The sequence below is a fragment of the Haliotis rubra genome, unplaced genomic scaffold (genome assembly GCF_003918875.1).
Source record: "Haliotis rubra isolate DU_JTF1 unplaced genomic scaffold, ASM391887v1 Scf22, whole genome shotgun sequence".
Classification (NCBI taxonomy): Eukaryota; Metazoa; Mollusca; class Gastropoda; order Lepetellida; family Haliotidae; genus Haliotis; species Haliotis rubra.
This window is the reverse complement of record NW_025766225.1, coordinates 2101618-2119337: the sequence shown is the minus strand read 5'-3', so window position 1 is coordinate 2119337 and position 17720 is coordinate 2101618. Positions and strand designations below refer to the sequence as shown.

At 39.7% G+C, this 17720-nt stretch overlaps 1 protein-coding gene across 1 annotated transcript in view; it reads left to right on the top strand.

Moving 5' to 3' along the window:
- The window catches only part of LOC124277307 (phosphatidylinositol 3,4,5-trisphosphate 5-phosphatase 2A-like), a 64049-nt gene that overhangs the window by 21211 nt on the left and 25118 nt on the right, over positions 1-17720 (top strand). The window contains 2 exon segments of the mRNA XM_046712958.1: positions 783-846; positions 14207-14354. Of these exon segments, the coding sequence (XP_046568914.1) occupies positions 783-846; positions 14207-14354 (212 nt within the window).

Here is a 17720-nt window from a genome sequence, read left to right as displayed (position 1 = left end):
AGTGATGATGGCCAATCACATGATAAACACTATGATATCATGGTTCTAAACGATATTGCAAAGACTTTTTTCTTTGGCCTAGAAACTTTTTTTGAAAACACTCTGTAGGTGTTTGTGCAAAGTAGATTTAAAGAGTCTCTTTCTTTATAAGACATGTGAGCCACAGAGCCTATTTTTTAAGTAATTTCATATAGGTTTTTGATGGTGAGTGGTTTGGTTTTGTTTAAATGTAAGGAGGTGGGACAACATCCTGGTGTGTTTCCCTGTCTACTTAGAGGGCAGAGTTTCACATGGTCGGACTGTGATATCAGGTTACCTGCTGCTGGGATGTGATTTGTAGTTATGAAAGAGTGAGTGATTAGGTTTACACCACTTTTAGCAATAATCCAGCAATATCACATTCGGGGACTCCAGAAATGGGCAACACATATTATACCCATGTGGGGAATCAAACCCAGGCCTTCGGTGTGACGAGCAAACGCTAGTGATGAAAGATGATACAACAGGATGGAAATGCAGCTTCTGTGTTTTTAGGATAGAATTAGAGTTTCACAGGAAGCAAGTGAAAAGAGGCAGTTGGTTTGATCTTTATATTGTAATATATTCTACCCAGAGAGTATAAGGTACTCACCAACCCCTTTCATACTCGTTCCTTCTGGGAACAAAACCGTGTGTCATAAACAGCAATATCTACATGAAACACTAAAATAAACATCAATGTTGTGTCTCAAATTGACAAGAATGTACAATGACAGTAATTGTGATACTGTATGTCCTTTCAGATACCAGTCTCGAGTACACCAGTACAGGATCTTGCCCGACAAGGATGGACGGCTGTTTGTTCAGGTATATGATCATTACGTACTGGGACTGGGGACTTGAGGGGGAAGAGAGAGGAGAAAGGCTGTATCCAAATTGTGTAGATCGTGCTGTCGATCACTGGATTGTCTGGTCTTATCACTAGATTGTCTGGTCTTGATTATTTAATGCCAGCTGCAATACTGCTGAGTGCGGCGTTAAATAACAAACAAACCTACCAAACTAACTGCGCACGCCATGACACTATTGTTTCCACACAATATGAGCAGTGATCGTGACCTCTGTCGGAAATTCAGGAAGTAGATTGTGTGGCAGACAAGGGCATTGTTGTGACATGCTGTTTTTGTCAGTACAGGGGGCCAGGTTATCATGTCTACAGGTGAAAAATGTCATGTTATTTTCCAGATATGCTCATGTGAATGTTTTCTGCAAACACTGTTCATGCTGGTGTTATGAAAGTTTGGGTTGGTATGTAAAGCTAGTAGGGCTGATGGTCTTATTTACTGTGTGTCCTTCCCCCTTTTATATAGTGGGTGGTGGGGTAGCCTAATGGTTGAAGCGTTTGCTTGTCACTCTAAAGGCCTGGGTTAAAATGTGTGAAGCCCATTTCTGGTGTCCCCTGTTGTGATATTGCCGGAATATTGCTAAAAGCGGCGTAAAACTATACTCACTCACTCACTTTTACATTATTACTGAAGCAGCATTATTGTTAGCTTGACTAATAGAACAACCTGCAGCACTGGCAAGGACATATTGTCACCTTCTTCACTGGAGGGGCACAGAGGGTATTACTTGACCTAGAAATGGTCATCAGTGCTTGGAATGGTGCTTTGAATAATGCTTTCAATCGTCTGTGCTTGGATTAGTGTGTTGGCCAGTGCTTGGATTAGTACATTGGTCAGTGCTTGGGTTATTGTGTTAGTCAGTGCTTGGATTAGTGCATTGGTCAGTGCTTGGATTAGTACATTGGTCAGTGCTTGTATTAGTACATTGGTCAGTGCTTGGATTACTGCTTGGATTAGTGTGTTGGCCAGTGCTTGGATTAGTACATTGGTCAGTGCTTGGGTTATTGTGTTAGTCAGTGCTTGGATTAGTACATTGGCCAGTGCTTGGATTAGTGCAGTGGTCAGTGCTTGGGTTATTGTGTTAGTCAGTGCTTGGATTAGTGCATTGGTCAGTGCTTGGATTAGTACATTGGTCAGTGCTTGGATTAGTGTGTTGGTCAGTGCTTGGATTAGTGTGTTGGTCAGTGCTTGGATTAGTGTGTTGGTCAGTGCTTGGATTAGTACATTGGTCAGTGCTTGGATTAGTGCTTGGATTAGTACATTGGTCAGTGCTTGGATTGATATATATGAGTCACAATGGTAGCATACCGTATTTCCAGTGTTAGACACTGACCCCTGATTATTGCAAGGACATGTGTGCTTTGTCCCATAAAAAAGCCAGGTCTCTGATAGAGGGAAAGTCTGTCATTTCATCAAGGTAATTATCCATTGTTTAGTAACATTAATATGACATGCAGGAATATTTCAAGGTCTATGACAAAATCTTGCTAGTTTCTGCTGTTTGTGATTAATAATGTCTTTCTCCTACAATATTACACATGAAGATCCGGGTTAGAATTGGTCTTCAGGAACCCATGCTTGTAAGAGGCGACTAATGGGATCGGTTGGTCAGGCTTGCTCACTTTGTTGACACGTGTCACCATATCCCATTTGCGTAGATTGATGCTCATGCTGTTTGTTGATCACTGGATTGCCTGGTCCAGACTCGTTTATTTACAGACTGCCGCCATAAAGCTGGAATACTGCTGAGTGCGGCATTAAAAGAAAAACGAACCAATCAAATCGTACAAATATACTGTTGGTATGACTGTAGATTGTGGGATTCGTTGCACATTATCACTGTGCCAGCATTGAACAGACTGCAATCTGAGTCAGTGGGTAGCTGAAATTAATAGACGCCCATGGTCTAATGGAGGAAATAAGGTACCTGATCTTAGAATTTGGAATTTGAGGCATCCTGAAAACAAATGCATCTGCAGCGTGTGGAACTTTGAAGTGTTTGAGATGCTGCTGAGAGAGAGATAGTACTATCTGTGTTGGTTCTGTAGGCTGCAATAACATGTAACTCCCGCTGGGCTGGGCCAGGGTAGGTGTCAGGTGATCATTCTAGGCCCAAGATGAGGAATGATTTTGGTTAAAGTTACACAGTTTTTGAAGGGCAAAGGTTCTTTATTTTAGTTGTAAAAAATCTATTTCTGTTTCAGATGTATCTAAGATTTGAAAGTGGAATTTAGATGATATATATATATATATATATATATATATATATATATATATATATATATACTTGCTGCTCACTCATATGTCCACGTGTTTGCCAGTTCACTCACTCACTCTCACTCACTCACACACTCCACTTAATTGCTAACTCACACATTGACTTGCTCAGTCTTCAAAGACAATGCAATATGCTGTGAAGAGTTTCCTCCCTTGCTGCACCACGATCCTATCATAGTGGGTTTGATTCCTAAATTTGCCATAAAACTATACCCCTGCATGCAGGGTCAGTCAAAATGATAATCACCTAAGACCTGACTCACCTTGCTATGATATGACTGAAATACATGTAGACACACCACAACACTTTGCTGTATGTGTTCAATATTTATTTATTAAGAAACCAACAAAGAGAATCTATCCTACAATCTGCAAATCCTCGTGCTCATAAGCACAGTCCAATACTCTCATGTAAAGAACAGTGAAATAAAACCCCAAACACCTGAGTCTGACTGACATACCTGTATTATGGACAGAGATCAATCACCTGTCAATTGTTGCTATTGACAACAGATTGTACATATTTGGCTGCATGCAACACCTGCTCTCTAATATGTAACCTGGTTCACCTGTTATATCCTACAGACGATGTATTCCATGTAATACAGCCTGTTTGACATGGTGCTACAGGGCATGCGATATGACCCATATCTTCATCAACCCAAATTATGTACGTTTGGTTTTATGTTAGTTCCTTGTAATTAATACACAGTATTTTTAACTGGAATTCAGAAAATCTATTTTCGGAACATTTATTTCTGTGCTGGATTATTCCCTTGAAATATGAATTAAAGTATAACAATATTTTGAAATATGCTTACAGTTTGAAATGTTTATTTTCTGTATTTCTTTGAAATCTGAAGTGGGTAGAGAGGTCTGTAGGACTGGGGAAGGAAACAATGATGTATGTCGAGGTTAGTCACCTACTGCATTAGCAGATACTTTAATCTACTTTCCAAACTGTGTCATAACACTACAGGACTCTGTAGCAATTAGAAAATGGTCAGAACAATCAGGACACTATTACACTTGGAACAATCAGATCACTGTAACACTTGGAACAATCAGGACACTATAACACTTAGAACAATCAAGCCACTAACACTTGGAACAATCAGGACACTGTAACACTTAGAACAATCAAGCCACTAACACTTGGAACAATCAGGACACTGTAACACTCAGAACAATCAAGCCACTAACACTTAGAACAATCAGGACACTATAACACTTGGAACAATCAGATCACTGTAACACTTGGAACAATCAGGACACTGTAACACTTAGAACAATCAAGCCACTAACACTTAGAACAATCAGGACACTGTAACACTTGGAACAATCAGATCACTGTAACACTTGGAACAATCAGGACACTGTAACACTTAGAACAATCAAGCCACTAACACTTAGAACAATCAGAACACTGTAACACTTAGAACAATCAGATGACTATAGTGGATATATAGTCAGAGCACTGTAACACTTAGAACAATCAGATGACTATAGTGGATAGTCAGAACACTGTAACACTTTGAACAATCAGATGACTATAGTGCTGAAGATAGAACAATGTAACACTTAGAACAATCAGGACACTATAACACTTAGAACAATCAGATGACTATAGTGGATAGTCAGAACACTGTAACGCTTAGAACAATCAGATGACTATAGTGGATATATAGTCAGGACACTGTAACACTTAGAACAATCAGATGACTATAGTGGATATATAGTCAGAACACTGTAACACTTAGAACAATCAGATGACTATAGTGGATAGTCAGAACACTGTAACACTTAGAACAATCAGATGACTATAGTGGATAGTCAGAACTCTGTAACACTTAGAACAATCAGATGACTATAGTGGATAGTCAGAACACTGTAACACTTTGAACAATCAGATGACTATAGTGCTGAAGATAGAACAATGTAACACTTAGAACAATCAGGACACTATAACACTTAGAACAATCAGATGACTATAGTGGATATATAGTCAGAACACTGTAACACTTAGAACAATCAGATGACTATAGTGGATATATAGTCAGAACACTGTAACACTTAGAACAATCAGATGACTATAGTGGATAGTCAGAACACTGTAACACTTAGAACAATCAGATGACTATAGTGGATAGTCAGAACACTGTAACACTTTGAACATTCAGATGACTATAGTGCTGAAGATAGAACAATGTAACACTTAGAACAATCAAGCCACTAACACTTAGAACAATCAGATGACTATAGTGGATAGTCAGAACACTGTAACACTTAGAACAATCAGATGACTATAGTGGATAGTCAGAACACTGTAACACTTAGAACAATCAGATGACTATAGTGGATAGTCAGAACACTGTAACACTTAGAACAATCAGATGACTATAGTGGATAGTCAGAACACTGTAACACTTAGAACAATCAGATGACTATAGTGGATAGTCAGAACACTGTAACACTTAGAACAATCAGATGACTATAGTGGATAGTCAGAACACTGTAACACTTAGAACAATCAGATGACTATAGTGGATAGTCAGAACACTGTAACACTTGGTACAATCAGGACACTAACACTTAGAACAATCAGATGACTATAGTGGATAGTCAGAACACTGTAACACTTAGAACAATCAGATGACTATAGTGGATAGTCAGAACACTGTAACCCTTAGAACAATCGAGCCACTAACACTTAGAACAATCAGATGACTATAGTGGATAGTCAGAACACTGTAACACTTTGAACAATCAGATGATTTTAGTGCTGAAGATAGAACAATGTAACACTTGGAACAATCAGGACACTGTATCACTGAGAAGAATTAGAACACTGTAGGAATGTGATCAGATCAGATCAGATCAGTTGCACTCTGGGCATGCTGTGGAGGAGATAAATGAGACTGATAGTGTTACAGCCATGCCACCCAGCTATCTGTCCTGTGTGTAGTACGGTATCCCAATCATCCCTGTCTATAGAGAGAATGTCTGTACGCTACACAGTTCCACAGTTTGACACAGCAGCTCTCATTGGATACTGGGATGAGCCAATCAGCACCTCCCATCTCCTCCTCATCTTCTTGTACATGTGGAATAGTCATCAGTTTGTAGAACTGTGCTGGCTTGCAAAAACTATCATGACCCTTAGTGTTTTATTTCTTAATTATAGGGGAATGCAACTATTTCCAGCCGATGAAGGTTGCACCTACTTGTTTTCAACAGTTTGGTACATGTTTGGTGATGTCAATGATTTGACAGTTTGTCACACGATTGATGGATCTGTGTTTTGACAGATTGGTACATGTTTGGTAAATATCAATGTTTTGAAAGTTTGATACGTGTTAGCTGAATCCTAATGTTTTGACATTTTGATAAGTGTTTAGTAAAGCTAATTATTTTGACGTTTTGGTACATGTTTAGTAAATTTTGACAGGTACATTTGATCCTAAGAAAATCAACTGTTGGAAGGAGTGATATTGTTGATGCACATCACACAAGTGTACGCTCAACGGGATGATGCTGCAGTTGTACGTTAATTATGATAAAATGATGAAGTGGTAACAGATTATTACTGACTCAACTATTGTATGACATGGTGCTCTGGTTAGAAATAGGTTGGATTCACTCATATTGAACTGAGGCAGTCATTGAAGTGCAGTCTGTTCCCAGAAGGTTTTTGACTATTCTTAGACACACAAAGACGTGTTCCTTTATTCTTAGACACACAAAGACGTGTTCCTTTCTGCCACTATGAGTGGCTTTGGGGTGTATGCTTTCATCTCGTTTCACTTGTCTTTCAAATAGAGATTATTTGCTAACGGTGCTTCTAAATATATCAAGTATTCAAATAAACAATATTTTCTATCTAATATTCAAGATTCTGAAACAAATAAGGGTTATAATTTCTCTCACAATGTTGGAATTAGAATAAATAAATTGTGAGATATGTACAAAAGCAGTCCATGGTGGCCGTAAGATATGACAGTTGATATTGTAATCAGGGTGCCGTTGTTAAACACAACCTTAGCGCTAAGGCTACCTTAAGTCAGTGTTAAAGTATGGGAGTTACGGTCACCTTAGCACTAAGGCTACCTTAAGTCAGTGTTAAAGTATGGGAGTTACGGTCACCTTAGCACTAAGGCTACCTTAAGTCAGTGTTAAAGTATGGGAGTTACGGTCACCTTAGCACTAAGGCTACCTTAAGTCAGCGTTAAAGTATGGGAGTTACGGTCACCTTAGCACTAAGGCTACCTTAAGTCAGTGTTAAAGTATGGGAGTTACGGTCACCTTAGCTAAGGCTACCTTAAGTCAGCGTTAAAGTATGGGAGTTACGGTCACCTTAGCGCTAAGGCTACCTTAGGTCAGTGTTAAAGAGTGGGAGTTACGGTCACCTTAGCAGCTAAGGCTACCTTAAGTCAGTGTTAAAGTATGGGAGTTACGGTCACCTTAGCCAAGGCTACCTTAAGTGAGTTAAAGTAAAGTATGGGAGTTACGGTCACCTTAGCGCTAAGGCTACCTTACGCCAGTGTTAAAGTATGGGAGTTACGGTCACCTTAGCGCTAAGGCAACCTTAGGTCAGTGTTAAAGTATGGGAGTTACGGTCACCTTAGCGCTAAGGCTACCTTAAGTGAGCGTTAAAGTATGGGAGTACAGTCACCTTAGCGCTAAGGCTACCTTACGTCAGTGTTAAAGTATGGGAGTTACGGTCACCTTAGCACTAAGGCTACCTTAAGTCAGTGTTAAAGTATGGGAGTTACGGTCACCTTAGCACTAAGGCTACCTTAAGTCAGCGTTAAAGTATGGGAGTTACGGTCACCTTAGCACTAAGGCTACCTTAAGTCAGTGTTAAAGTATGGGAGTTACGGTCACCTTAGCACTAAGGCTACCTTAAGTCAGCGTTAAAGTATGGGAGTTACGGTCACCTTAGCACTAAGGCTACCTTAAGTCAGTGTTAAAGTATGGGAGTTACGGTCACCTTAGCGCTAAGGCTACCTTAAGTCAGCGTTAAAGAATGGGAGTTACGGTCACCTTAGCGCTAAGGCTACCTTAGGTCAGTGTTAAAGAGTGGGAGTTACGGTCATCTTAGCACTAAGGCTACCTTAAGTCAGAGTTAAAGTATGGGAGTTACGGTCACCTTAGCACTAAGGCTACCTTAAGTCAGTGTTAAAGTATGGGAGTTACGGTCACCTTAGCGCTAAGGCTACCTTAGGTCAGTGTTAAAGAGTGGGAGTTACGGTCACCTTAGCGCTAAGGCTACCTTAAGTCAGTGTTAAAGTATGGGAGTTACGGTCACCTTAGCACTAAGGCTACCTTAAGTCAGAGTTAAAGTATGGGAGTTACGGTCACCTTAGCACTAAGGCTACCTTAAGTCAGTGTTAAAGTATGGGAGTTACGGTCACCTTAGCACTAAGGCTACCTTAAGTCAGTGTTAAAGTGTGGGAGTTACGGTCACCTTAGCACTAAGGCTACCTTAAGTCAGTGTTAAAGTATGGGAGTTACGGTCACCTTAGCACTAAGGCTACCTTAAGTCAGTGTTAAAGTATGGGAGTTACGGTCACCTTAGCGCTAAGATCGCTTTGTACAACGGCACCGAGATATTGTTACTTGGTTGATAGCATATCATTGTATTCAGATGTACGTCATTGTCGAGAGGATCAATCCCCATTAACTGTCATGGCTTAATGAATTACTATTTGATAATTTGTCTTGTATTACTAAACCAACCGCCATAGAGCTGGAATATTGCTGAGTGCGGCGTAAAACTGAACTCACTCACTCACTCACTAAACCAACTTCAAAATGCTTTTGAAGAATTACAATTAAGAATTATGTGGAAAGGTGCTATGTGGACACATCACATTTGAGGTATTTTGGCCCTCTTTGTACTCAATAAGGTTTGCAGATTTCTTTAAATTGTCATAACCTTTCAGTTAAAACCAAGAAGAAAGTTTGTGTGCTATATTTGACAGCAGGCCGTGTCTGTTGGTACTTAGTCTTCTGGAGTACTGTGATCAAGGAGAGACTTTCATCCTGGCTTATTCATGTCACATGATACCTTAGGTCTGGAAACCAAGTGTTAACACTTGATGATGACCTTTAGGAGAGCACAAGCAGGATAGGGTGTGGCTTGTGTGGGATATAATGATTTTAAGACGAGCTATGTAATGAGTGACCTTCACCAGACAATAGCGTGACCTTCACCAGACAATAGCGTGACCTTCACCCGACAATAGCGTGACCTACACCCGACAATAGCGTGACCTACACACACAATGTAAACACATACTATGAAGCATTTTGTCTGTTTGCCACATATACTGATGAACTGTTCCATTCCTCAAACACACACTGTATAAAATGTTCATTTCATGAACATGGATCAACTTCCTTGTGCTTATGAAAAAGAATACGTGGGAGATAATATCATCAGCAACATGTTTTTCCGCAATGTGCATTGTGTACATACTGTGCCCTATCTAGTTAGTGACTTGCAATCTGTGTTACTTCATGTGCACGCATATAAAAATTGACGAGGAAGTAGTTTCTATTTTGATTGAAAAAAGTGATCATTAAAAAACACTTTTTATTTTTTGACCACTGTAACTACCAACAATAAAATAGGCACTGCTGTTTAATACAAAGGCAGTTGTCAAGAATGTCTTTTCGTCAATATCTTAGTGTGCATCTGACATTTCAGGTGTGTTATTCACAGTAAAACTTATTAATGTGCAAAACATTTATAGTAACATGCTGGTGACTGAAGAATGTTTCATTCTCTTTTCAGCTCAGCATGCTAAATAATGTGTACAGTAGTTTGCTGGTATAGGCCCATTGGCCTGTCTGATTCATGTAATAACAGTTTGGGAGTGAGGGATTCCATCTCAGTCATAAAAAAAATTGAGAGCCAAGATATTTGCCCAGTTAGCAACTACAACCAATCATATTCACACATGGTCTTTTGTTCTTTTGCTCTTGTTACCATAGTGATTGGAGATGCAGTGGTACTGACACTCCCCCTAACAGATTCAGCAGTGGTTCTGAAAGTGGCATGAAACCCAACTCCCTCACTCACTCTCAACAGGTGTGCGAAATAGTTTCCAAATTTTGCTAGCCAGACCGGCTAGCTGTGCCTGAAAGTTACTAACCCACAAAGTTATTCACTGGCCCAAAATTTGAATGTAGACATGGCTTCATCATTAAGCTGCTAATACAATGAGCATTCATATAAGGCCATAATCTTGCATGATTTAAAAGTGTATTATAACTTAACAAGTCGGAGAGAGTGATATACATGTATTTACAAAATGACCCCATGAAAAGTCACTAGCCATTCGGGCAAGTGACTGTTGAGATTTACTGGCCCGACTGGATTTTTACTAGCCATGGGCTAGCAGGCCAGTGGCTATTTCAAACACTGGTTGCATTATTGCTGAAGGTTGGCCGAAACGCAATTCACTGTTAATGTATTCGTGTTGCTGACCTCGGCAGCCAACGCAACTCACTGTTAATGTATTCGTGTTGCTGACATTGGCAGCCAACGCAACTCACTCTGTTAATATATTCGCGTTGCTGACATTGGCAGCCAGTGCAACTCACTGTTAATAATTTCGCGTTGCTGACATTGGCAGCCAGCGCAACTCACTGTTAATATATCCGCGTTGCTGACATTGGCAGCCAGTGCAACTCACTGTTAATATATTCGCGTTGCTGACATTGGCAGCCAGCGCAACTCACTGTTAATATATTCGCGTTGCTGACATTGGCAGCCAGCGCAACTCACTGTTAATATAATCGCGTTGCTGACATTGGCATCCAACGGAACTCACTGTTAATATGTTTGTGTTGCTGACATTGGCAGCCAGCGCAACTCACTGTTAATATATTTCTGTTGCTGACCTTGGCATCCAACTCAACGCAACTCAAAGTTAATATATTTCTGTTGCTGACATTGGCAGCCAGTGCAACTCACTGTTAATATATTCGCGTTGCTGACATTGGCAGCCAGCGCAACTCACTGTTAATATAATCGCGTTGCTGACATTGGCAGCCAGCGCAACTCACTGTTAATATAATCGCGTTGCTGACATTGGCAGCCAGCGCAAGTCACTGTTAATATATTCGCGTTGCTGACATTGGCAGCCAGCGCAACTCACTGTTAATATAATCGCGTTGCTGACATTGGCATCCAACGGAACTCACTGTTAATATATTTGTGTTGCTGACATTGGCAGCCAGCGCAACTCACTGTTAATATATTTCTGTTGCTGACCTTGACATCAAACTCAACGCAACTCACTGCTAATATATTTGTGTTGCTGACATTGGCAGCCAGTGCAACTCACTGTTAATATATTCGCGTTGCTGACATTGGCAGCCAGCGCAACTCACTGTTAATATAATCGCGTTGCTGACATTGGCATCCAACGGAACTCACTGTTAATATATTTGTGTTGCTGACATTGGCAGCCAGCGCAACTCACTGTTAATATATTTGTGTTGCTGACATTGGCAGCCAGCGCAACTCACTGTTAATATATTTGTGTTGCTGACATTGGCAGCCAGCGCAACTCACTGTTAATATATTCGCGTTGCTGACATTGGCAGCCAGTGCAACTCACTGTTAATAATTTCGTGTTGCTGACATTGGCAGCCAGCGCAACTCACTCTGTTAATATATTTGTGTTGCTGACATTGGCAGCCAGCGCAACTCACTCTGTTAATATATTCGCGTTGCTGACATTGGCAGCCAGTGCAACTCACTGTTAATAATTTCGCGTTGCTGACATTGGCAGCCAGCGCAACTCACTGTTAATATATCCGCGTTGCTGACATTGGCAGCCAGTGCAACTCACTGTTAATATATTCGCGTTGCTGACATTGGCAGCCAGCGCAACTCACTGTTAATATGTTTGTGTTGCTGACATTTGCAGCCAGCGCAACTCACTGTTAATATATTTCTGTTGCTGACCTTGGCATCCAACTCAACGCAACTCACTGTTAATATATTTGTGTTGCTGACATTGGCAGCCAGCGCAACTCACTGTTAATATATTCACGTTGCTGACATTGGCAGCCAGCGCAACTCACTGTTAATATAATCGCGTTGCTGACATTGGCAGCCAGCGCAACTCACTGTTAATATAATCGCGTTGCTGACATTGGCAGCCAGCGCAAGTCACTGTTAATATAATCGCGTTGCTGACATTGGCATCCAACGGAACTCAAAGTTAATATATTTGTGTTGCTGACATTGGCAGCCAGCGCAACTCACTGTAAATATATTTCTGTTGCTGACCTTGGCATCCAACTCAACGCAACTGTGACTGTTAATATATTTGTGTTGCTGACATTGGCAGCCAACGCAACTCACTGTTAATATATTCGCGTTGCTGACATTGGCAGCCAGCGCAACTCACTGTTAATATAATCGCATTGCTGACATTGGCATCCAACGGTACTCACTGTTAATATATTTGTGTTGCTGACATTGGCAGCCAGCGCAACTCACTGTTAATATATTTGTGTTGCTGACATTGGCAGCCAGCGCAACTCACTGTTAATATATTTGTGCTGCTGACATTGGCAGCCAGCGCAACTCACTGTTAATATATTCGCGTTGCTGACATTGGCAGCCAGTGCAACTCACTGTTAATAATTTCGTGTTGCTGACATTGGCAGCCAGCGCAACTCACTGTTAATATATCCGCGTTGCTGACATTGGCAGCCAGTGCAACTCACTGTTAATATATTCACGTTGCTGACATTGGCAGCCAGCGCAACTCACTGTTAATATGTTTGTGTTGCTGACATTGGCAGCCAGCGCAACTCACTGTTAATATATTTCTGTTGCTGACCTTGGCATCCAACTCAACGCAACTCGCTGTTAATATATTCGCGTTGCTGACATTGGCAGCCAGCGCAACTCACTGTTAATATAATCGCGTTGCTGACATTGGCAGCCAGCGCAACTCACTGTTAATATAATCGCGTTGCTGACATTGGCAGCCAGCGCAACTCACTGTTAATATATTCGCGTTGCTGACATTGGCAGCCAGCGCAACTCACTGTTGATATAATCGCGTTGCTGACATTGGCATCCAACGGAACTCACTGTTAATATATTTGTGTTGCTGACATTGGCAGCCAGCGCAACTCACTGTAAATATATTTCTGTTGCTGACCTTGGCATCCAACTCAACGCAACTGTGACTGTTAATATATTTGTGTTGCTGACATTGGCAGCCAGCGCAACTCACTGTTAATATATTTGTGTTGCTGACCTTGGCAGCCAGCGCAACTCACTGTTAATATATTTGTGTTGCTGACATTGGCAGCCAGCGCAACTCACTGTTAATATATTTGTGTTGCTGACATTGGCAGCCAACGCAACTCACTGTTAATATATTTGTGTTGCTGACATTGGCAGCCAGCGCAACTCACTGTTAATATATTTGTGTTGCTGACATTGGCAGCCAGCTAACTCACTGTTAATATATTTGTGTTGCTGACATTGGCAGCCAACGCAACTCACTGTTAATATATTTGTGTTGCTGACATTGGCAGCCAGCGCAACTCACTGTTAATATATTTGTGTTGCTGACATTGGCAGCCAGCGCAACTCACTGTTAATATATTTGTGTTGCTGACATTGGCAGCCAGCTTAAACTCACTGTTAATATATTTGTGTTGCTGACATTGGCAGCCAACGGAACTCACTGTTAATATATTTGCGTTGCTGACATTGGCAGCCAGCGCAACTCACTGTTAATATATTTGTGTTGCTGACATTGGCAGCCAGCGCAACTCACTGTTAATATATTTGTGTTGCTGACATTGGCAGCCAACGGAACTCACTGTTAATATATTTGCGTTGCTGACATTGGCAGCCAGCGCAACTCACTGTTAATATATTTGTGTTGCTGACATTGGCAGCCAGCGCAACTCAACTGACCTCTCTGATCTGTTGTATTGAAGGAGGGTAAGTGATGTTAAATCCTATTTTACGATGTGTGATATTTTCCAACTTCCAGTCTGAAGGCAGCGTGGAAGCTGTGCGTTTCAACGACATTGAGGATCTGATCCAGGGCTACATGGTCAGGGGGGATCAGAATGGTCTGGTGTGTGCCCTACGGAAGCCGGTACCAACAGATCGGCCTGAGACTGGAGAACCAGAGTCAGGTATGTAGTCAGTCCTTGTACAAGCTCTGGTCTTGTAAGGTCATATCATGGAGTCATATCATGGGGACATATCATGGGGTCGTCGCATGGGGACATATCATGGGGTCATCGCATGGGGACATATCATGGGGTCATATCATTAAGACATATTATGGGGTCATCTCATGGGGACATGGGGTCATCGCGTGGGGACATATATTGGGGTCAAATCATGGGGACACATCATGGAGTCATATCATGGGGACATCTCATGGGGTCATCACATGGGGTCATCTCTTTGGGTGAAACAAGCAATTACTTAATTGTCTGGGATGTAACAGCTTCCTGATATAACAAATTGCCTGGGATAAAATGACCAATGTATGATATAACAAATTGTGTGGGATATAACAACTATCTATGATATAACAAATTGTGTGGATATAACAACTATCTATGATATAACAAATTGTGTGGATATAACAACTATCTATGATATAACAAATTGTGTGGGATATAACAACTATCTATGATATAACAAATTGTGTGGGATATAACAACTATCTATGATGTAACAAATTGTCTGGATATAACAACTAGCTATGAATATAGCAAATTGCCTGGGATATAACAACTATCTATGATATAACAAATTGTCTGGATATAACAACTATCTATGATATAACAAATTGCCTGGGATATAACAACTATCTATGATATAACAAATTGTGTGGGATATAACAACTATCTTTGATATAACAAATTGTCTGGATATAACAACTATCTTTGATATAACAAATTGCCTGGGATATAACAACTATCTATGATATAACAAATTGTCTGGATATAATAACTATCTATGATATAACAAATTGTGTGGGATATAACAACAGTCTATGATATAACAAATTGTGTGGGATATAACAACTATCTATGATGTAACAAATTGCCTGGGATATAACAACTATCTATGATATAACAAATTGCCTGGGATATAACAACTATCTATGATATTACAAATTGCCTGGGATATAACAACTGTCTATGATGTATCGAATTGCCTGGAATATAACAACTGTCTATGATGTATCGAATTGCCTGGGATATAACAACTATCTATGATGTAACAAATTGCCTGGGATATAACAACTATCTATGATATTACAAATTGCCTGGGGTATAACAACTATCTATGATATTACAAATTGCCTGGGATATAACAACTATCTATGATATTACAAATTGCCTGGGATATAACAACTATATAGATGTATCGAATTGCCTGGGATATAACAACTATCTATGATATAACAAATTGCCTGGGGTATAACAACTATCTATGATGTATCGAATTGCCTGGGGTATAACAACTATCTATGATGTATCGAATTGCCTGGGGTATAACAACTATCTATGATGTATCGAATTGCCTGGGATATAACAACTATCTATGATATAACAAATTGCCTGGGGTATAACAACTATCTATGATGTATCGAATTGCCTGGGGTATAACAACTATCTATGATGTATCGAATTGCCTGGGGTATAACAACTATCTATGATGTATCGAATTGCCTGGGATATAACAACTATCTATGATGTATCGAATTGCCTGGGATATATCACTATGTATGATATTACAAATTGCCTGGGATATAACAACTATCTATGATATAACAAATTGCCTGGGGTATAACAACTATCTATGATGTATCGAATTGCCTGGAATATAACAACTATCTATGATATTACAAATTGCCTGGGATATAACAACTATCTATGATATTACAAATTGCCTGGGGTATAAGAACTATCTATGATATAACAAATTGCCTGGGATATAACAACTATCTATGATGTATAGAATTGCCTGGAATATAACAACTATCTATGATATTAGAAATTGCCTGGGGTATAACAACTATCTATGATGTATCGAATTGCCTGGGATATAACAACTATCTATGATATAACAAATTGTCTGGATATAACAACTATCTATGATATAAGAAATTGCCTGGGATACAACAACTGTCTATGATATAACAAATTGCCTGGGATATAACAACTGTCTATGATATAACAAATTGCCTGGGGTATAACAACTATCTATGATATAACAAATTGCCTGGGATATAACAACTATCTATGATATAACAAATTGCTTGGGGTATAACAACTATCTATGATATAACAAATTGCCTGGGATATAACAACTGTCTATGATATTACAAATTGCCTGGGGTATAACAACTATCTATGATATAACAAATTGCCTGGGATATAACAACTATCTATGATATAACAAATTGCCTGGGATATAACAACTGTCTATGATGTATCGTATTGCCTGGAATATAACAACTGTCTATGCTATAACAAATTGTCTGGGATATAACAACTATGATATTACAAATTGTCTGGGATATAACAACTATCTATGATATTACAAATTGCCTGGGATATAACAACTGTCTATGATATAACAAATTGTCTGGGATATAACAACTGTCTATGATATAACAAATTGTCTGGGATATAACAACTATCTATGCTATAACAAATAGTCTGGATATAACAACTATCTATGATATAACAAATAGTCTGGATATAACAACTATCTATGATATAACATATTGTCTGGGATATAACAACATATCATTGGGTTTGAAGCTGACCTTATAGCCCGTGATCTTGAGTTGTCCATATCTGAACACATCAATAAAAGTGGTAGTCAAATCAACAGGAGAAAACTGTCACAGACAACTGGCTTGTCTGATTCGTCTGTACTGACAGACAAGCTGACATTACCATGACTGTTCCATGGACTAGTGGTCTACAGACTAGAGACACATCCAGGCTCGAATCTCCCTCCCAGGACCAAACATACAGCTGCCATTCTGGCTTGGTGATATTTGTTCACCAGTCGTACATGCAGGCTGAATTTGTTCTCAAACTTTTTACACTGAAATATTTATGAGGTCTGCCAACTTTTAGCGGAGTGGATGTTGCTTTATGAATAATTAAACTTCTTTTGCTGCAACATCAGCGTGTATTTAATGTGCTGTTTGGTGATTGATCTGGCGTTTTGTTACCTCAGAAGGTTAATATTCTTGACATTATGTATTACATCATTTCCATAAAATCTTCTTTCAAAGTTGGCATTTGTTGGATCTATTTTTGAAATGGAAATGTTTTTTGACAGAATAATTTGCATCAGCTATGAATTAGTCAGTCAGGGGCACCTGATTGCTAAGTAGGCGGATGAGAGATTTCTCGTGTATATTTAATGCTGATACTTGCAATTGTTCCCTTGTTTTAAGGATTGTTGTCTAATGTCACCAAGTTATGACAATATTGTCTAATGTCACCAAGTTATGATGA